Below are 23,075 nucleotides of genomic sequence, written 5' to 3'. Positions count from 1 at the left end.
ACCAACATAATTAAGTTCAGTTATATTTATGTTCATGTAGAAGTATACTTTACAAAACATGGAACGAAACCAGCTCACATCTCGAACATTCCCTGGAACGTGATGTTTCTTAACATTGAAGCACATACAGAAAACATCACATGTTCAGACAGACCAGAACTGCATGAGGAATATCGCAACACTAACCTACATGTATGTGCATGAACACATAAACAGTACAGTTAAATACTGTGACCTACGCACCCACCAACACACCTAGACAAAAGATACATCTACCATTTTGCAGTGGTGTAAAGTACTTAAGTAAAAATACTTTAAAGCAGCTAGCAGCTTCACTTTACTATTCATTTTTTTGACAACTTTTACTTTTACTTCACTACATTCCTAAAGAAAATAATGTACTTTTTACTCCATACGTTTTCCCTGACAACCAACAGTACTCGTTACATTTTGAAGGCTTAGCAAACTAGGAAAATGGTCAAATTCAAGCACTTATCAAGAGAACACTTGGTCATCCTTACTGCCTCTGGCCTGGCGGACTCAGTAAACACAAATGCATATTTTGTAAATAATGTCTGAATGTTGGTGTGACCCTGGCTGTCTGTAATAATGTCTGAATGTTGGAGTGTGACCCTGGCTGTCTGTAATAATGTCTGAATGTTGGAGTGTGACCCTGGCTGTCTGTAATAATGTCTGAATGTTGGAGTGTGACCCTGGCTGTCTGTAATAATGTCTGAATGTTGGAGTGTGACCCTGGCTATCTGTAATAATGTCTGAATGTTGGTGTGCCCCTGGCTATCTGTAATAATGTCTGAGTGTTGGAGTGTGACCCTGGTTATCTGTAATAATGTCTGAATGTTGGTGTGCCCCTGGCTATCTGTAATAATGTCTGAGTGTTGGAGTGTGACCCTGGCTATCTGTAATAATGTCTGAGTGTTGGAGTGTGACCCTGGCTATCTGTAATAATGTCTGAGTGTTGGAGTGTGACCCTGGCTATCTGTAATAATGTCTGAGTGTTGGAGTGTGACCCTGGCTATCTGTAATAATGTCTGAGTGTTGGAGAGTGACCCTGGCTATCTGTAATAATGTCTGAGTGTTGGAGAGTGACCCTGGCTATCTGTAATAATGTCTGAGTGTTGGAGAGTGACCCTGGCTATCTGTAATAATGTCTGAGTGTTGGAGTGACCCTGGCTATCTGTAGTAATGTCTGAGTGTTGGAGTGTGGCTCCTGGCTATCTGTAATAATGTCTGAGTGTTGGAGTGTGACCCTGGCTATCTGTAATAATGTCTGAGTGTTGGAGTGTGACCCTGGCTGTCTGTAATAATGTCTGAATGTTGGAGTGTGACCCTGGCTATCTGTAATAATGTCTGAGTGTTGGAGTGTGACCCTGGCTATCTGTAATAATGTCTGAGTGTTGGAGTGTGACCCTGGCTATCTGTAATAATGTCTGAGTGTTGGAGAGTGACCCTGGCTATCTGTAATAATGTCTGAGTGTTGGAGAGTGACCCTGGCTATCTGTAATAATGTCTGAGTGTTGGAGAGTGACCCTGGCTATCTGTAATAATGTCTGAGTGTTGGAGTGACCCTGGCTATCTGTAGTAATGTCTGAGTGTTGGAGTGTGGCTCCTGGCTATCTGTAATAATGTCTGAGTGTTGGAGTGTGACCCTGGCTATCTGTAATAATGTCTGAGTGTTGGAGTGTGACCCTGGCTATACGTACATTTAAAAAACAAGAACATGGTGCCGTCTGCTTTGCTTAATAGAAGGAATTTTAAATGATTTATACTTTTAATTGTACTTTTGATGCTTAAGTATATTTTGGCAATTACAATTGCTTTTGATGCTTATATTTAAAACCAAATACTTTTGGACTTTTACTCAAATAATATTTTACTGGCTGACTTTCACTTTTACTTGAGTAACTTTCTATTAAGGTATCTATACTTTTACTCAAGTATGACAATTGGGTAATTTTTCCACCACTGCTGCCATTTTGTCAAATACATTCCTCATCCCTTTCAGTTCATTTGAATTGTTGATAGCAAAGTATTTTGATACTAAAATGCTTGAATTCATTTGCTTGATCATCCCTGTGGCTCAGATATAGTATGTCTCCACTTAGTGGTGAAAAGTAGCCCTCCAAATCAACAGTACAGCAACTATGCAGTGTATTGGTATTGATCAGCATTGCATCCAACTACGCAGTGTATTGGTATTGATCAATATTGCATCCAACTACGCAGTGTATTGGTATTGATCAATATTGCATCCAACTACACAGTGTATTGGTATTGATCAGCATTGCATCCAACTACGCAGTGTATTGAATTGATCAGCATTGAATCCAGCTATACGGCAGCAGCAATCCTAGACTATCTAATAATAAGAATAAACTATGTTAAAATTCATTCCACAAATACAGGCTAAATTGGCAGCACTTACAACAAATATTTTATATATTTAGTGTGTCCATAAATAGGTAAATAGAAACATATTATAACTTATATTTTTCTGTTTTGTATAGATAGATAGTCCAAATGATTTCTATTGGTAGTGTAGTGTAATTTCATGGTTTGTCAATAATGTAGGCCAATAATCTGTTTCATTATAAAGCTTTAGGCGCCATCTTGTGGCTGAAAGGATAGAGCACACTCTAGAGAATTCTCAGATATGCCCGAACACGTAAGGCGACAAACATAACATTAATAAGAACACCTTCCTAATATTGAGTTGCCCTCAGAACAGCCTCAATTTGTCAGGGCATGGACTTTACAAGGTGTCGAAAGCATTTCACAGGGATGCTGGCCAACGTCGACTCCAATGCTTCCCACAGTTGTGTCAAGTTGGCTGGATGTCCTTTGGGTGGTGGACCATTCTTGATACACACAGGAAACTGTTGAGCATTAAAACCCCAGAAGCATTGCAGTTCTTGACACAAACCAGTATGCCTGGCTCCTACTACCATACCCCATTCAAAGGCACTTCAATATTTTATCTTGCCCATTCACCATCTGCATGGCACACATACACAATCCATGTCTCATTTGTCTCAAGGCTTAAAAATCCTTCTTAACCTGTCTCCTCCCCTTCATCTACACTGGTTGAAGTGGATTTAACAGTTGACATCAATAAGGGATCAAAGCTTTCAGGTTTTCAGAAGAGGTTAATCTCTCAATCTTCTCAATGTTTACACTTCTGTTCTCTCTCCACATTACCTCATCTCTTTATAGTCTGGAATTCCAATTGTCCGAAGATAAATTGGCAGATGACTTATAGGTAGAAAGTCAAGCTTATGAAAGATGATTAGCCTTTAATATCATATACAATTGCCTATCCCAAGTCATTCAAGATAATACGGAGGATGCTTTAGAAAAATACTCTAGGTTAGGAAGTTTGTCAAATACCGCCAATTTATTTTCAGATCACAAGCTAATGGGAACAACAAAAACTATTTATGTTGAGTGTACTGAATGAAAACCACAGGGATGAATTTCAAATTTCCTTGCCAAAGTCACTCAAATTGTACTTTTTCAGAGTTCAATATTGGGCCTTTGTAAACAGCATTCTACACAATACCTGTGTCTGGACATGAGATACCTGCAGATGTTGTGCTACTTCATTCATGCCAGTTCTCTAAATAATTGCATGTTAAAACTTTATTTTTGAGATTGAAACATTATTTGGTAGTGTTTGCCCATCTGCAGGGACCTGATGTATTTAGAATATTTCTCAAATAGAATGGTTTTCCATCAAATTTTAAGGGACTGAAAATACCACATCATGTAGATACACATGTCTGTTAAAAACAATATAGTTTAAATAATGACAATATTAACATATTTCTTTGTTGAAATATTGACAGACATGTTTGCATAACTTCTATGTCATTGGTTACAAGTCCAAATGTTCCCCCATACTCTGATTGATAATAAAAGACAACAATAATTCCATAAACCTTCTGATAAGATTTCAAAATATTGGAAATTATTCAAACACAAAACACAATTTTAGCAAAATACATATAATTTCTTAATGAACATAATTATATATATCTGTATTATAAAGTATGTGGGCTCCAAACATCCTTCACCTCTAAATCCAGAAAATACTTATAAAACATATTGCGCAACATCCATCGAGACAAAGGTCCTCAAGGTACATTTGATGGATAATGTCAATCATCATTCATTACTTTTCATAATTTTTTTTGAGACAAGCATTGCTTCATAGCAAGTTGACCGATTTGTATAATAGCTCTATCAGTGATATGTATTTGACACATTAAACATCACCATATCAAAAGTCATCATTCATAAGAATAATGAAATAATACTGTTAGCGCGATCACACTGCTAGTCTTGGACAGTGATTGGCGCTTATACAGCAGAGGCATACAATCATTTGTTGCTCCCATATCTCAACACATTAAAAGCATGGTCAACATTGTCAACAGAAAAATATAAACTCTCAGCAGTCCATATGTCATAATTTAGTCATTGGTATGTGCAGGCTGTTCCAAGGCCCCATCCACAGCTCCTCCTCATCCGACAGTGTGTGGTCACTGTGGGACGTCAACGTTTCTTTCGACGCCATGTTGTCCACACACGACTCCTGCTCGTCTACACAACAGTTACTCCTGCTGTTCCTGTCATGTAGGGCCTTGGCAATATTGGATTTGGACCCAATACTGTCAAGGCCCGTGATGCTGGACCCCAGGGACCCGCTGGACGGCCGGGTGTTGAGGTTAATGTCAACGGTTGAGGAAATGCCTGTAAGTGTACCTGTTCCATTTCCTGTTACTGGTTCCCCTACGCTGTTTAGAGGAAGCTTCTCTTCCTGAGTCTCAGTCAACATGTCCAACTTTTTAAACTGTTTTCCCAAGCGGCCCGGAGAGCCCACCTTGAGATTGTTGGGGTGGCCAGGCCTCCTGGTCCGAACAATGGTCCCGTTCTGGGCGAAGTAGACGTTCCCGTTGATGTTGGCGTGGCTGTTGATGTTAGACAAGCGGTTCCTCTGGGGTTCAGGAGCGCTGTCCTCTCCTGTGGAGCTGGTCTCATACTCCCTGTCCACCACCAGCTTGATCCGCTTCCTTCTCACTCCAGGCTGAGAATAAAAGATTCAAAGAAAGATGGAGAGAGAAAGATGAGGTTAATGCACAGATAAAATAGTATTTCCAAATATGCAAACATCATGCATCCAAACAGAACATAGATAAAAGTATGCCAATCAATGTACAAGTCATTTTAAAACTATGACAGTAACAGGATAGGAAACACACAACTCTGTAAACATGATCATAGCACTGCTACGTTATGGTCATCATACGGCTATAAGTAAAGAGACACAATGTGCAATTGGTTGAAGAAACATTTCTAACACAACCAAAAGGTGTGATGGAGAGAAAATACAAAGATGCCACAAAGAGTGGTTCAAAACCATTGAAAATAGAATTCAAACCGAAGATAGAACAACCCATTCCACTTCCATGCAAGAAGTATTTTCCAAGAGATAGAGAGAGGTAGAGAGAATTAAACACTCAAGGGGAAGCACACAGTATTCTCTTCACTCCCATGCGAGAGGCCACTCCAGCCAATCTTACTTCACAGCTGACCAACTCGTCCCTCAGAAGGCTGTGGCGTTCCCATCAGACTCTGAATCAGCATCGGATGTCTCCTCTGTGGCTCCCAACTGGGATCTACCAGCTGACCCCTGGCTACTGGCGTCAGATTTCTCAGATGGTGTAATGGCGTCCTCGTCCACCTCTGTGATAGGAGAGAGTCCTCCGAAGGTCTCCTCTGAGGCCTCTGTCAGGCTGTTGCTGGAGTCTGAACAGTAGGGAGTTCCAGCATAGAGACTATGGCTGGGCCCTTCTCCAGCAGACAATAAGCTGGACCTCCTGGACGCTGCTCCGTCACTCAGCTCTTCCACAGACTCTTTTCTCTCATCGGAGGTACCGCCTTCCTCCTCAGATTCTCCTTCGTCCTCCTCTTCACTCTCCTCATTGATGGTGTCCTGTGAACTGCAGGTCAGGATGGACTTGCGGCTGCCTCCAGTGGACCTGGAGCTGGTGGAGCTCCTCTCGCTGCCCGCCAGGGAGCTCTGGTCCGTCAGCTGGTTGTCCTCTGACTCGCTGACCTCTGATCCAGAGAGCTGGATCTGGCTGCCTCCGTGGTACACCGAGCTTCCCGACCCTGACTCCCCTTCACTGACCCCCTCACTTCCTGGCCTGGACATCTCTGAGCCTCCAGCACTTTGTGACGATCTTATGGAAGAACCAGGCTGGGAGGCAGCACTGCTTGAGCCGCTACTACTGCCACCAACACTACCACTGCCACCGACACTACCACTGCCACCAACGCTACCACTGCCACCAATGCTACCACTGCCACCAACGCTACCACTGCCACCGACGCTACCACTGCCACCAATGCTACCACTACCACCAACGCTACCACTGCCACCAACGCTACCACTGCCACCAACGCTACTACTGCCACCAACGCTACTACTGCCACCAATGCTACTACTGCCACCAACGCTACCACTGCTACCAACGCTACTATCACTTCCACTGATGCCAGAGGCACTACTCCTCATGCTGCCTTGTGTCCCTCCACTGGACCTTTCAGTAGCAGTGCCAGATGATTTCTTGGAAGAACGGGCAGAGGAGCCACTTTCTTTGGACTCCCCAGTCCCCTCATCCTCTTCAGACACTTCCTCTGAATCTTTCTCAGTCCCAGATCCTTTCTCTGTACTGGATTCAGTTCCTGACTTTTCAGTTCCTGACTCTTTCTCTGTCCCTGACTCTTTCCCACTATCAGATTCTTTCTCAGAATCAGATTCTTTCTCAGAATCAGAACCTTTCTCTGAATCAGAACCTTTCTCTGAATCAGAACCTTTCTCTGAATCAGAACCTTTCTCTGACCCTGATTCCTTTTCTGTCCCAGATGTTTTCTCTGAGCCTGACTCTTTCTCTGAATCAGACTCTTTTTCTGTCCCCGATTCCATTTCAGTGACAGATTCCTTCTCTGTCTCGTCCCCCTCTGACTTTGATTTGCTCTCGTCATCAGAATCCTCTGGGTGCTCTTCTGGCTCCTCTTCTGAGTCCACAGTGCTTTCATTGGTATCGTCTCGGTCCAGATCCACCTTCAGGTAATCTTTGTCTTCGGTGGAAAGCGCCACACTGCTTCTCTCTGAATCCTCATCAGAACCCTTCCCACTCCCACTGCCACTCCCACTCGCCTCCGGCTCGCTCTCCACCGTCACGCTGATAGACACCTTGGACTTCTTCTCTTCGTCACTGGTGGCAGCTTGCGAGGCGTCTTCATCCTTCTCGCTACCTGTGGCAGAGCTTCTACTAATGCTTCCCTGAGACTTCCTCCTTGCCTGCAGCCTGTTGCTCAGTTTGATGCGCTTCATTACCTTGCCCAGCCGGCTCCTCGCGGTGGACTTGGTGTCTATCGGACCATCACCGGCAGGTCCCCCCGTCAGACTCTCCTGGCTGTCTATGCGGCGGGCCGACATCAGTTTGGCGTAGTCCTTGTCCTTCTTGGCGCCAAACATCTTGAACATCTTGGCTTTCTTCCAGGGGGATGGGCCTGGTTCTCCGGCTGGAACAGTCTGGTCTCCACTCTTACTGGCCGCTAGGAGCTTGCTAAGCTTCATGACGGACTTCAGCCTCTTGGCAGCCGAGGAGGGTTCACGGGTTTCCTCGCCCTCCACTGGCTCTGCCTGCTCAATCTCATCCTCTGGTGGAAGGTCTCTAAATCCCACCCTCTTGCCTCCTCGACCAGTACCCCTTCCACGCCCTCTGCCTCGCCCCTGCCATAGTTACATCACTTGTGATTCAACAAGATTTTCAGCATCAACATAGTTCAGACAACATGATATAGTTGAAATTGGAACTCTGTTATTGCATTATTGTAGCTATATAGTGGGTAGTTATTATAAATTGTTGATCATATCAAAGTATTGCTACATATAATAAAATAAGTACCTCAGACCCATGGGGGCTGTAGTAGTCATCCTCCATAATCAGCTCTCCATACTCATCATACATGGGAGAGATCAGCTTCCTGCGACTGCCATACTGAGGAAGGTCATTCCTGGGAGAGAAAACAAACATTTAGAGGCAAACGGGAAAAAGCTTAAAGGGCTGTTTCAACCATCATTTATTTGCCAGTATTGTGAAATCTTTTTTGAGAGGTGACAGTAACTAACAACCTCTGCCTACACCCCTAGGGACGTGAGCCACAAACACACACAACCCTCCAGTGTTATATAGCTGGTGCATGGGATATTTGAAGCACTCACTCTAACAATACTACATTTGCACATGAGTTACATGTCTATAACACATTCTTAAATCAACAGTTCCCAAGTGCATGCATAAGAGAAGGGGTCAACACTAATCTTCTGCATCATTTAATCTGTACAAGACTAAACTGGGCGATGCACAACTAAAAGACCCATATCACAAACCGCATTAGCCCCACACTGAATCTCTAAATGAGGTGCGGTGTGGGGCCAACATCAATCAGCATCAATGTCAGAGCTGAAATTACGTGCCAATTGGTGGTACTATCTGCAACCCACTTGGCATGGGTGCCAGAAGCAAGCTGCATTACACCAGTGAATCTGTGTGAAACCTGAAGGAAGCAGGTAAATGGAAAACCTTTTGAACACGTGGGGTCGCTGGGTCACAGCTGAAGACCGCCAGAGCTAGTGATTGCTGGATTAAGAGCTTAACCCAGCTATTAAGTTGCTCTTTAAATAGAAATGGATCAAAGGCAGTCTGGGTTATCGTGATAGCAACCTCAGCAGCAGCAGCTTTAGGGACCTGCTGTCCCACAGAGTCTCCACAACACAATTACTTTAAGACTCAACGGAAGGGCTTCATCATACAAATACACTAAGCATCAATTAGAATTTTCATGGATGATGAGAAGGTAAGTCACAGAGTCGACAAGGCCTACGTGATCATGCAATTAAAATATGTTACGTGGTCGATGATCCACTTCACACGGTTGACTAAGGTTTGATTCAAGTAGGGGTTTAGCTTGTCCTCCGTCTAGCTTAACTCCCCTGAGTGTTTTAAAGAACCCCTCACTGAACACGAGAGTCCAATGCACAACATTTTGTCAGCATCTGTTCGTATCGCTGTAAGTTCCATCGTTTTCCTCTGGACCATATGGGCGATTTGCAGTGTACCACGCAAGCCAAAGTATGCTCCCCTCTTCTCTACTGGAGGAGACCATTACAAAGCTCTCAGGTGCCACGCTCCGCTCAAGGCTGGGCAATTGATCATATTTGGTGGGAGTGGGATGATCTGCATAACTGGAAGGGGTCTTATGCACTATGTTACACTTAAAGGGATAGTTCTGGATTTTGGCAATGAGGCCCTTTATCTACTTCCCCAGAGTCAAATTAACTAATGGATACCATTTGTATGTCTTTGCATCCAATATGAAGGAAGCTAGAGGTAGGATCTCGCAGTATGTGTGTGTGTGTGTGTGTGTGTGTGTGTGTGTGTGTGTGTGTGTGTGTGTGTGTGTGTGTGTGTGTGTGTGTGTGTGTGTGTGTGTGTGTGTGTGTGTGTGTCAGGGGCTTGTGAAATGTAAGTTCATGATACATTTGTAAACTAGTCTTAATGGCATTACTTTCAGCAATTAACCACTGGAGATCAATTCAATTCCCTGGATCAGAGCGAAACTGATGAGATATGGGAGGGACAGCGGGGATTGGACTCACCCCTGGTCGTAATTATAGTATTCGTCCCTGTAGTAGTCTTGGCCTGGGTCGATGCCTGACTCCATGGAGAGCTCCTGAATTTCAGGAGAAGCACATTGAGATACATCAATAGAGAGAAAAAATTAGAAACCATAGCTAGAAACACAGCACAGCACAGAACAGCACAGAACAGCGTGCGCATAGCAGAACTATCCTGGAGCTTTGACAGAAGCAGTAAGGTTTCTACCTCAGGTCTCAGCAGAGATGGCCTCAGCAGTTGCTGTTGCTGCCATAGATTAGTTGGAGAGGGAGGGATAAGGAGAAACAGAGACAGAGTGTCCAGTTCACAGTTGATATTTAACTACAGATACAGCAGGATAAAGAATGAAAGCTTTTTAAGGCCATAGAGAGAGGAGAGTGAAGTTGGAAGAGGGTAGCGAACAAAGGTTTGAGGAGGAGATGAAGAGGTGACGGAGAATAGAGAGAAAATGAAAGACAGGATGAACAGAGTAGCCAGTCACAAGTAAATAGACAAAAGGTATAGTTGAAAAAAAGATGATAGAAAAGTTGAGAGACAGAAGAAGCCAGAAGAGAGATATGACAGATAAAGCACACTCACAGCTGCTATCAAACAAGATTGAAAATGAAGGGAGCATGCATGACACTTCTGATGCTGGGCAGGATTTGTAGGACTCAGGGTAGGTCAAAAGTTGTCAAACATTGTATCAGTTAATCATTGGCTAAGCTCCTAGTAGTACTTCCATGCACCAGTAGAGAAAGAAAATGGCCCTAATGCTCATCTGTCACTTGACAGCAGACAGATTTGAAATTACAGCACCAGCAGTTTTTGAACCAAATGTAAACTGTGATGCTAATGTTAAAGTAATAAGACAACTATCTCTATGACTCCGTCTAAATCTCATTCAGTGTTTTCCATCAGGTGAGCGGTAGATAAGAATGATGGTGAATAAAGCTCCCTTGAGCATGGAAAAATTGACTTGGCACACAATGCATAACATAAAAATACATCACAATAAAAATGCCTACCTTTCTTCCGTATCCTCGCCTGTAGGTCATGGAAAAAAGGAGGGAAGAAATAGTGCAAATAATGAGTACAACGTGACATCAAAATTCTAAGTGCATTGATATAAAATCATATATTCTGCTGACCAGTTAAGTGATTTCAATGTTACTTACTGTGCAATTTCCTGTGTCAAGCCAATGGTTACATTTTCATTTAAAAAATAATGCATACAGAAACATTTTTGTTATCTATTTGTTATGTTCTTTCTTCCATTATAACAATGATTGGCAGATAAAATGAAAAGTTGGATCCATAAAAAGGTGGGGGAGAAAGAAATAGGAAATAACAACAAACCCTACACTTAAGTTGACATATCTAAGCAATTACCTTTCCAATAGAAACTGGGAAAATAATTTTATGGCACACTATTGTCTCTCGAACGCATTTGTTAGTAACATATAAATGTATGTAAAAAAAGAAAGGATTTGTTATTGTAAAAAGTTCAAACATCCTTTGACTGTGGTTAGCTTTGTGGTTGTCACACCATATAACTCATATCAGATTCATTTAGATCAGGATTCAATCATTAGCGCGGTAACCTGCATTAGCTGACAAAGCTTTTTCATAGCTTTTTATTTATTTTGTTTTTCGGCAGTGTCGGAGGTGTAGGCTAACTGCGTTAGTGCTGTCAAATCCACAAGCGGCTCCTGGTGTTTCCTATCGCGGACATTGCCATTGGATGCACAGAGTCACATTAGTAGAAATCCCATGCAGCTGCATTACGAATTTGAAGACTGGAATGTGTGATGTTATCTACACCTCGATTAGGCTAATATAGATCCCTATTATTTCCTTGAATGATTTTACATCTGAGTGCCATTATATTTCTATAATGGCACTATTTCTAGATACACTTGCTTGTTCTGAACTTCTAACGTGGGTGGATATAAGGATGTGGTCGTGGTAAAGACTATGAGCACAGCCGCCTACCAATTAGACAAACGCAGTTACACCTCCTACACTGCCTAAACAAAAGCAATACAAATCCGTGTTTGTCGGCTAAAGCGGGTTATGCTGATCTGATTGAATCCTGGCCTAATTGTCAAGAATTAGAGCGGCTGGATTGGAAAGCAGTATTGCACCCTTTTTTGAAAGCATTCTTGATGATTTACTCAAATGCACCTCACACTAGCCAACAGTTAACAAAGCATCACAGAGATTTCCCCCAGAAAAAACATAACTGTCCCAGACATACAGCATATCCAAAATATGCATACGGGGAGGTGTGCATATAAAAAGTTGATGATCCCTGCCGTACGACCACACCTCCCCGTATGGGACTGGCTAGGTGGGAGTAGGGCTGATGAATGGCCTGTTGGGCTGGTGAAGTCTTTAGGAAACACCAAAACAAATGGCCCATAGGACAGATACTGTAGGCAGGGAGGACTAGGGCGGGTGCGCATCCAGAGATGTCCACTTCATATAACTAATGGACAGTTAAATACTCATGTATCCAGATGTATCCAAGAGGAGGGAGTTTCTTCCTATCTTAGAGGCCATTAATTCACTGGGAGCTAATGGTTTATGATGCAGAGAGGTAAAGGATCGTTTTAGGATGCAGACATTTCCCCTATGATATACTATATTTGACCATACCCAGACATAATGATGAGTTAGACCACACACACATGTTTAAATGATTATGTTTTCTCAATCACATGTTTAAATGATTGAGTTTTCTAAACTAATAATAATTTTGAGGAAGGTGATGTGATACAGTTAAAAAGCCAAGTGTGTGGTGGTAGTGAACAGACTCTCCTCATTACGTTTATCAAGGCACAGGATGAAAAATTAAGAAAATAAATTGTTAAACCGAAGAGGAATAGACACAATAATTGCCATTAAAGGAACAAAAAAATTCAAATAATCTCATCTGTTAGAAATGACAGATGTTAGGGCCGAAGAAAAAGAGCACCTGCACCAGAAAATACACTGAACAAAAATATAAACGCAACATGTGAAGTGTTAGTCCTATGTTTCATGAGCTGAAATAAAAGATCCCAGAACTGTTACATACTGGTGGGGTTATGGTATGGGCAGGCATTAGCTATGGACAACACACATAATTGCATTTTATCAATGGCAATTTGAATGCACAGAAATACCGTGACGAGATCCTAAAGCCCATTGTGAGGCCCATTTCTTTTAAGGTATCTGTGACCAACAGATGCATATCTGTATTCCCAGTCATGCGAAATCTATAGATTAGGACCTAATTCATTTATTTCAATTGACTGATTCCTCAAATGAACCGTAACTCAATAAAATCTTTGAAATTGTTGTACGTTGCGTTTCTATTTTGTGTTCAGTATAGTATGTGAGTTGTGGGCCTTTTCGATAGAGGAGATTACCCCATGTGGTGAACACAGAATACACAATTAGTCTAAATTTGATCTGTTCTGGAACACCAGGGGAATGTCTGATTAAACAAATTGAACTGCCCTTGAAAGGAGACGAGAGAGGAGGGACGAGAGACAAACATGGAGTGGCACAGGGAGAAAAGACAGAGAAAGGAAGAGCTACAGGAGCCTTGAGAAGATTGATGCCGATGCTAATCTGTCAGAGTCACATGAAAATGATAAGGGATAAATGAAAGGAATAACAAGAAGGGGTTAGGTCGAGAAATGAAGCGAGAAAGAACGAAAGAGAGAATTAAAAAAGAGGGCAAGAAAGAGTGTTAGACAGAAGAAAGAAGAGAGTGTGATGGAGTTAAGAGGAGAGGGTGACAGGTCAGAACAGCAGCGCCAGTGGTTGATGGATTGATTGCTTGACTAATTAGCCGCTTTCAGGGAGCCGTCAGACAGCAACAGCTACTAGTTTATCATGCTGTGAGGATCTGTATAGACCATCCACAACATCATCATCAGCCTACTGATGAGCCCACAGCTTCAACTACCACTTCCCAACGTCAAACATCTAGAGAAACATCTGAAGTGTAACACTCTATTCCTTCAGAGCACTTTGGAAATTCAAATGCAATGTTGTTCCGGAAATGTAACATTTTTCTGCAAATGATGAACAAATAGAATGCTCTTGCATTGTTTTGAAATTAGTAAATTAGACCGCACCATTAACCCAGGATGTTGTCTTGTATAGATTGTATGGATATTCTGATCGAATGCACTGTCCTCTGTGAAGAATAAGGGCTCTCCATTCACCAGGGTACTCGTGGGGAATTCAAGTCCATTAGGCTCACAATGTGAGAGTGGGCTTAGAATAAGTTTATTTGTATGGATGAGTCATCCAGGCTCTATGCACATACTCACATCCCACTGGGCACACACGGGTTGAATCAACATTGTTTCCACGTCATTTCTATGAAATAGAATAGACGTTGAATTGACATTCGTGCCCAGTGAGATAGATCTAGATTCAATCCCTATGTGCTCCCTTCCGTATCCCATCTCTTTGCCTAATTAACCTCTTCACCTATCTCTATTTCTAATCTGTCTGTCAATAAAAACATTGAAAATAATAGACTCTCCATCTTCCGGAATTGGATGGGAGTACAACATACAAGGAGCAAGTTTTATGCAGGTTCAGTTCAACATAATTCTCAAGCCTTGAACACTTTAATGGAATCTGTGTGGTAGAACAGGGGGTGAAGATAGAGGATGGTTGGTGACATAGAAAAGGCCAAAGGGTTCTGAACTTAGGAACATGACAATATATATATTTTTTTAAATCCTCAGTTTAAGAGGTTCTGAAAACCTATGGGATCTAAGGGCCCACTTGCTGTTAGTTGTGATGACATTATAAAAGAAACTATGTTGTTGATGACAACACGTACAATAACATCAGACAGAAAATATCCAATAAAACACAGCATGTTCATGACATGAGACATAAAGATGTTGAAAGAAAGAAAATGAATTAGGAAATAGAGCTAAGGAGGCGAGAAGTCAGCCAGTCAGAATGTGGTGGATTGGGATGGAAAGTGATTGCTTAGTTCCTCAATCACAGAGTCTGTATTTGACTGGTTTGATTGGCTTGGCTCCTGGACCTCTGAGGTCACATTGTTAGTGTTTGGTTGGCTTGTTTCCAGAACAGAGGAGTTAGTGTTTGTGGTTGAGTTTGTTTGGACCACAGGTTCCGTGCTGGTCAGGTTTGGCTGGTTTGGTTCCTCACGGGACCCAGATCTGTTTGGTCTCCGAATTCCTTCTGGTTCCTCGGTTGCTTGGGGTTTCTTGCCGAATCGCGCCACCTTGCGATTCTTGTCTACTTGACTGTAGAGGTTGGCAACAGACTTCTCGATGTCAGCGAGGTTCTGGAGGTTTTTCAGAATCCCCTTTAGCTCCTTCCTCTTCACACCATCCTCAGGTTGGGGGGGAGGTGGAGGGGGATGGGCCCGGGAGGAGATAGGGCGGAGCGAGGACAACGGCGGCAGGGAGGTTGGGACAAACTGGACAGTGTGGCGGGGTCGCTCGAAAGTGGGGGAGAAAGGGGGCGGGAGGGGTGGGGGTGGTGGCGGAGGAGCACGATTCCGAACAGGAGGGGGAGATGGAGGGAAAGAGGGTGGGGGAGAATGATCAGGCTCAATGAAGTGAGGATTGAAGGGTGCAGGGGGAGGAGATGAGGAGGGAGGAGGAGGAGGAGGAGGAGATGAGGCAGGAGGAGGAGGAGGACCAGAACGAGGCGTTTGAGAAGGAGGAGGAGGTGGAGGAGAATGAGGAGAAGGAGGTGGAGGAGAATGAGGAGAAGGAGGGGGAGGTGGCGGATTCTCAGGCGGGTCAGGGATGATCTCCACAGTGATCTCGCAGGGCTCTGCAGTGATGTAGCTGGAGACGCTGGAGCTGAATTTCCCGAGGACAGGCAGGGTGGGCCTCTGGGCCAGGGGCGGAGAGCCTTCGCCCTGGGTGATGATGATGCGGGGAGGCACATCCTTCCCTATGGACATGGGGCTGTAGGGGCTGTCCATGATGGAGAACAGGGTCTCTGCGCTCAGCTCCAGCATGTCAATGTTGTCTTGGTTCCGCAGTAGTGGAGGGGAGGTCAGGGAGCTCCTGGAGTCACGCCCTCCCCTGGGGGTCCTCTCCTGCATGGCCTGCTGTTCATACTGCCTGGCCTGCTCCCTGACAGACAGCTTGCTCTCCTCTGTGCTGCGGCTGCTCTGGATGTCATAACCCTCCAGGCTTCCTTGACCCTTCATCCCAGCTTGGAGCAGCTGCAGCTCCCACTGGGCCGGGTCCATCAGAGCCTGTCTCTTCAGCGACTCGTACCCCTCTGACCCTCCACGGAGACGAGTCCGCATGGTCCAGGCGTTCCCGGACCCTCCAGAGAGGGAGGGGGAGAAAGAGCCCCCTTTTGCCGTCCCGTAGGGGCTGCTGAAGTTCCCGTCTTCTTCTTCGTCGTAGAGGGGGTTAGTGGTGGTCAGGGGGTGGTGGTCTGACAGAAAGGTGACGTTGCTCTCTGACTTGGGCAGGATGCTGTGCAGCGACCCGTTGCCACAGGAGGAGTTGGCGCGACAGGCGAAGCTGCTAAGGCGTCTCTGGCGGTCGGCTTCATCGATCTCAAACCTTTTAGCCCTGTCCGATTAGGAATGTAGATGGAGGGTGGAGAAAAGAAAGATTTGAAACACAGGTGAAGGAAGGATGAAGGATGAGGAAGCAGAGGAGAAGGGATGAGGGAGATGCTATAGATCCTTCAGTCATTTTGACTCTTAGTATTATGATTATTTAAAAAATGTGATTCGAAGTCAAAGGTAATGCAGCAGGGTAGATCATGCTTTTCTTTTCTTATTGTGGCTACAGTATCAGAGTCAATTGAAAAATGTCTCTAAATACAAAAGTTTTAATAAAGTTTTAGAATAGCAGTTCAACTTCTTACAATATTTGGACAGGCGATAAAGTATCCACCCAAGTACATTTAATACAAGATCAAAAATCTAATCATATTTGATTTGAATAAATCAAAGCAGTCACAGAGCTACTTCCATTTTAGCATCACAGTCCACAAATATATGGAACATGTGATATGTGAAGTACCCAACACCTACCCATGTGCATCAGTCCAATCATAGCAATAATACTAAGAGGTTATGATCTTAAGTTAATGGACGTGAAACATAAACAATCACTTTTTTCTCATGGGATCATGATAGGGATGGGTAGGGCATAAGCTATAAGCGTCTAAAGATTCACCATACCTCTAAAGTTTACAAAGGGAGGATCACTTTTCCTAAACAGGTGGAAGCAAAAATTGTGTTACGCTGTAGTTAAGCCTTACCTTCATAAAGAGTATTACCTAGCATCCCTGACATTATACCATTATATTAAAATGCAAATGCACTAACCATGTACAGTACTGTAACGTCTATGTTATTTCTGTAATAAAATATTACGTGCATGTCAATGAAAAATATTCAAAAACAGGTGTAGGAGAATAGACGCAATCTATATCACTCTTGTTTTGCTATTTGAGCCTAGGCATAAGCATTGGGGCTACTTACTGCAGTCTGAATCCATTGAAGAGCAAATAGAGTGGAGATGAAATGAAAGACAGACAAAGACAGATAGATGTTTAACAAAGTGTAACCTTATGGGAAATGGTCAAGAAGCTGAGGTAGCCATGGTCAAACTGGTTGGTTGATGAAGGTGGTGAATGAATAGGCATATAACAAGTTCTGCATACATTCAAGGTTTCTTCTAAAACTATTAACATTTCTTTGCGCATTTAGGATAGTATTTAGTGTGAAAGGTGGAATCTGATTGTGTTAATGGCAAAACTGATTCGCAAAACTGCTGAGGTATTCAACAGCGACAATAAGAAGGGAAAATCAAAAAGTAACTTACCACAAAATCAATTACCAACAAAAGGATGGGACAAACTGAGACACAGCATTATTCTATTTCTAGCAAACCTTGGCCTCCCTTTTATGAGTCAAATCAAACAGCTTCACCTTGAGAGAACAGAAGGCCATGTTGAAATGGATCTGGCATTTAATTGCAAAGTCACACATTGACAATCTGAGATGGGATACCGAACAAACTGGGATACCGAACAAAAGGTCTGTGCAGGTGTTTGTAGGAGGACAAAAGCACACGGAATTATGACTGAATTAGAACAATGATGTAGTCATCCAAATGTATAAAGCTCAACATGAAAGACTCTAAAGACCAATGTCTATCGTTGGTGGACTAAGGCCTTTTTTTGTCAAGAAATGTGTATGCTGCCTCCAGAGTGGTGCAGCGGTCTAAGGCGCACTGCATATCCGGGTTCGATCCCAGGCTGTACAGATCCGGGTTTGATCCCAGGCTGTGTCGCAGCCGGCTGCGACCGGGAGACCCATGAATTGGCCCAGCGTCGTCTTAATGTTTATACATTTCTTAATTCCATTATTTTTCTTTTAGATTTTGTATTGTTGTGAATTGTTAGATATTACTGCACTGTTTAGAGCTAGGAACATAAGCATTTCGCTACACCTGCAATAACATCTGCTAAATATGTGTGTGACCAAAACAATTTGATTTGATTTGATTTTAGGGGAGGATTTGGCAGGCTGGGCAGGCTGTACAGTATTTCCTCCAATACATTGGTGTGGCTGGCTTCCGGGTTACGCGAGCAGTGTGTCAAGAAGCAGTGTGGTTTGGCGGGGACGTGTTTCGGAGGATGCATGGATTCACCTCTCCTGAATCCGTACAGGAGTTGCAGCAATGGAACAAGACTGTAACTACCAATTGGATATCACAAAATTGGGGAGAAAAAAGGGTAAAAAGTACCAAAAAAGGGAAAAAAAAGAAATGTGTTTCCTGTTTGAATAATAGGCAATGTCCTAACACCCACAAACTTTATCATCTGCACAAATAGGCATTACTCATCAAACAGGGAGTAAGGAGGTTAGGAGGAAGAGGTCAAAGGTGGGCTGGGTTTCTATATAAGCACTTTGTGAAAGGGCTTTATAATTACATTTGATTTGACTTACGTGCTGCTGTCCCCTAGTTCCCCGTATATATTGGCTGTTGGGGCACGTGGAGCAGCAGCCTTGCTCGCTGGCAGAGCCTGCTGAATCCTCGCAGTCTTGGCACATTCCGCCTGTCTCCTAGATTTCAAAAATAAAGTTTTATCAGTTTGAGTCAATCCATTGCAGTTTGTTTCCATAACATTTCATCACTTGTTCCCCATGAAGGCTACATGTCTTTGGTGAATGAAGTGATTGAACATCAGCACAGTATGTATCTCATCCCAACTGACTGAGATAAAAATAACAGAGGCAATCTCTTATATAAAACTAGATTAAAAAAAAGGCAAGCCATTGTCTATATGAAGGAGATGACTTGTCTCCAATGTTTGTACTTTTATCCTCATTTTAATAGTCATTCTGACTCCCTGGTTCATCTTTAAAATACTATTCAGTAATGAGGACATGTGACAGAACCATGTTATATTCATGCTCAAGTGCATACAAGAGAGATCACTCATATCACATGGGCAATTACTTACTCTTTGAATCTGGTGGATGGTTTTCCAGGCAGTGCGGGAGACAGCGGAGCAGAGGGGAAAAGAAAACACAAGAGAACTTTGGTTAGACAATTAGCTCATTCCTATTTTGTTAATACTACACAATGAGAAACATTAATTAAATTGGGAATTATGAGACGCCTCTGTGTTCCTCCAACTCCATTCAATTTTAATGAATGGCGGTTGTTAAGGTTCCTTTTGAAAAACACACCACTCTAGGTGAAACAATGTCCATTATTCATGGCATTCCTTTTGACTTATTCAGATAACAGCCAGGCTTTGGATAACATGCCCTATCACAGATCTCAGCCTATTTCACCACTGAATATAATAAGAGGATATAGTAAAACATTTTGCTTAATTTCTTATCACACAGTGTTATGAAACACATCAGGCTCTCCAGCTATGTTTGCAGCATGCAGTTCATACAAGTATATCAAACTCAAGAAGCCTTTTTCTTTTCTTTATTTTGTTCTCAGCATTACTTATTCACAACAAAACACAATTACCCCAGAAGAGAGAAATGAGAGAATGCGTTGCATCAGAATATTCTCCCGGAGATCAATAAGTCATGAAGTTGAACCAATGAATGAACTTCTCCAAATTGGCGCATCGTAACACTACAAACTCTACAATGTGTCTGTGTGTGTGTTTCTTCAGCTCAGGTTAACCACTCTGACCCGTCTGTTGGGTGTAAACATTCCCCAGACATCAGTGTTGATGTAGTGTTTATGTGGTGGATTCACACGGCACAAAGAACGACATTGAGGAGCACCTGCCTGACGCATTCACAGTTGTCATGGCTTTACGACCTTGCCCAATCGACATCAAATAAAACAACCATGACAATCAGGAACAAATGGTATACTAAATGGTATACTAAATGGTATACTAAACGGTATACTAAATCTGTGCCATATGCTTTATCATTATGCAATTTGTTGTGTGTGTGTGTGTGTGTGTGTGTGTGTGTGTGTGTGTGTGTGTGTGTGTGTGTGTGTGTGTGTGTGTGTGTGTGTGTGTGTGTGTGTGTGTGTGTGTGTGTGTGAGTGAGTGAGTGTGAGTAATGGGGTAGTGGAGCCGTGAAGACACACTGTGACGGTCACAATTGGCTTTGGATATTTGTTGCAAATGACTGTTAATTAATCGGCATTCACAGTGTGTGAATAGGGACATTAGACCGGCGGTGTACGCTGTCAGCATCCCTAATTCGTCCGAGAGAGAGAGACTGGGAGAGTGGTGCTTGACTAAGTACCTGGCACCATGCACATTTCCACAGCCTCAACAAACTACAGTGCTAGCTTTGAAAGGTCACCATGGCCATACACACACATGTTGCCTGTAGCTACGACAAGTGGTTGTGCACTCACTGTTTGTAGGTGACCATGATGATGAGGATGGCGGGGATGCAACAGAGGATGATGATGATGGCGAGGGCGAGCAACGCCCCCTCTGTGTAGCCCACAGCCTGGGCAGCCTTCTTCACGCTGGCCACGATGTCGGGCGTACGGATCTCCAGGATGCGTCCTCCTTGACCCAGGAACGGCTGGAACTCTTTGTTGATATCCAGCAGCTTCCCGTCCAGAAACCTGCCAGACAGACCACAGTCAGTCACACAAGTACGTGGACACCCCTTCAAATTAGTGGATTCAGCTAGTTCAGCCACACCCATGGCTGACAGGTGTATAAAATCGAGCACAGCCATGCAATCTCCATAGACAAACATTGACAGTAGAATGGCCCATACTGAAGAGCTCAGTGACTGTCAATGTGGCACCGTCATAGGATGCCACCTTTCCAACAAGTCAGTTCGTGACATTTCTGCCCTGCTAGAGTTGCCCCGATCAACTGTAAGCGCTGTTATTGTGAAGTGGAAACGTCTAGGAGCAACAACAGCTCAGCCGCGAAGTGGTAGGCCACACAAGCTCACAGAATGGGTAAAAATCGCCTGTCCTCGGTTGCAACACTCACTACCGAGTTCCAAACTGCCGCTGGAAGCAAAGTCAGCACAGGAACTGTTCATCACCAAACTCCATATTAATGCCCATGATTTTGGAATGAGATGTTTGACGAGCAGATGTTCACATACTTTTGTTCATGTTGTGTACTTTAAGTTTGGATGTAACACCATTTTAACTGCGATTTAAATTGGTGTTGAATCCTAACATAATATATGCGCCTGTTACTTGGCCTTATGCGTACATGGGCATTGATGTCAATAGGAGATTTGTGCAGTCCCAACGCAATGCTCTGCCACACGCTGCATTATCATACACTATATGGACTCTTTATACAAATGAATAGTACTCAAGTGATTGGTCTTTCATGTGAGTTATCTATAGGCTTCTTTCAACCCTCAAGAGTCCTTATTTCCTTCATTTAGGCGAGAGAGGCACACTCAAGGTGACATCATAATGCTATAACCTCTCTCTCCATCTCTTTCCCTTTCTCTATGTGAGCTGACAGCAGAAGCACATAAATATAACATGCAATTAACTCTCTACGCTGCCAGGCGTGAGCTGCATGAACAAAGAGCTTATTTTTTCCCTCCCTGCTCCTTAAACCTCGGCTAGACTCTTCCTCAACAGCCTCCCATTGTATCTAAGAGGGGGATTCTTATTGAAGCAACGGTAGATATATCAGCACCTCTTTTTAAAATGAACAACGGCTCTCCAAAGCTGGTACTTGTGATAAGAGTGACGCTCACTAGCTCAGGCTAAGATACCCCCTTTCTTTATGAGACACGTGTGTCATTACAGTAAAACAGGGCCACCACTAGCAGCCAAGGACAGACAGAGAAGTAATGTGCTCAGATTAACTCAACACAAAGCCACTTTACTCAAAGTCACTTTTTAAAGAGCAGGATTAAACAATAGACTGGTATCTGGTTTAAAGAGGGGGGGGACGTAGCCTAACTCGTGCTGTTAAAGCCAGAGTGAAAATGAGTATGGGGCAAAAGAGAGGGAGGGAGATAGAGGGATAAGGAGGGAACTTCTGTGAAAAGTGGAAGGGTGCGCAGTAGGGGGGAACGGTTCCTCTAGCATGGTGCCTGTCATGCTCTGAGGGGGGCCTTGGCTCCCACAGTGTTGACTCTAACCCTGTCTGAGGGCCAGAGAACATAAGACTAATGGCAGAAACATGGTCCTGGGGTGTTTTAACACACCCTGTCTGCTTAGTGGAAGGGGACTGCTCTTTCCCCTGACAGGGTGAAAAAGTGTTGCAAAAGCACTTTTCAGCTGCACCATTAAAGCATTTTTGGATACTGCCTCTTAGTGGTAAAAGTTGAAAACATTGTTTCTCCTGCTATGTAAGAGGGAGACCTTGGGCTCTGAGGAGTAGATCTCTCTCTCCGAATACAGGGGGACTAAAATGCTAAGCTGTCAGAATGTTGGAACAACCTCAGGGTGGCTTAGTGGCCACTACTGACGGAATAGCACCTTTTCCTCTCTCTCTCTCTCTCTCTCTCTCTCATTAGAAAAAGGAAGAGAAAGATAGAGGAGAGAGAGAGAGAGAGATAAAGAGAGAGAGAGATAAAGAGATAGCTATTCATTTCATTGTTTTGTTTCACTCACTTAAAGAGCTCCTGGCGTGAGATGGCCCTGTTGGTCAGTGGGTCGATGGCATATACCATCAGGTCTGACTTGGTGTAATCCTCCTGGTCAAAGCCATCTCCGAACCGCCGCGGCCCAATGGATTCCACCACCACCTTAGCCCCTGGGATCTGGTCCTGGATGTATCGCTCCAGAATACTTACGTTTGGGAAACAAAACCATTGTGGTCTGTTCACATTTAAAATAAAGTATA

The 23,075-nt window shown here is 43.5% G+C and overlaps 1 protein-coding gene across 1 annotated transcript in view; it reads right to left on the bottom strand.

The window, feature by feature from the left end:
- Positions 1-5,623: 5,623 nt before the first annotated feature.
- Positions 5,624-23,075, bottom strand: part of LOC120017434 — a 43,092-nt gene continuing 25,640 nt past the window's right edge. The window contains exons 7-15 of the mRNA XM_038960181.1: positions 22,844-23,020; positions 20,642-20,860; positions 19,254-19,262; positions 18,736-18,852; positions 17,674-17,679; positions 14,899-16,339; positions 9,752-9,825; positions 7,998-8,106; positions 5,624-7,822 (exon numbers count right to left, since the gene is read on the bottom strand). Of these exons, the coding sequence (XP_038816109.1) occupies positions 5,624-7,822; positions 7,998-8,106; positions 9,752-9,825; positions 14,899-16,339; positions 17,674-17,679; positions 18,736-18,852; positions 19,254-19,262; positions 20,642-20,860; positions 22,844-23,020 (4,351 nt within the window). The remainder of the gene's footprint in view (positions 7,823-7,997; positions 8,107-9,751; positions 9,826-14,898; positions 16,340-17,673; positions 17,680-18,735; positions 18,853-19,253; positions 19,263-20,641; positions 20,861-22,843; positions 23,021-23,075) is intronic.

This window comes from Salvelinus namaycush, chromosome 22 (assembly GCF_016432855.1).
Source record: "Salvelinus namaycush isolate Seneca chromosome 22, SaNama_1.0, whole genome shotgun sequence".
Lineage (NCBI taxonomy): Eukaryota > Metazoa > Chordata > Actinopteri > Salmoniformes > Salmonidae > Salvelinus > Salvelinus namaycush.
Note: the sequence above shows the minus strand (reverse complement) of the source record. Positions and strands in the feature narration are given on the sequence as shown.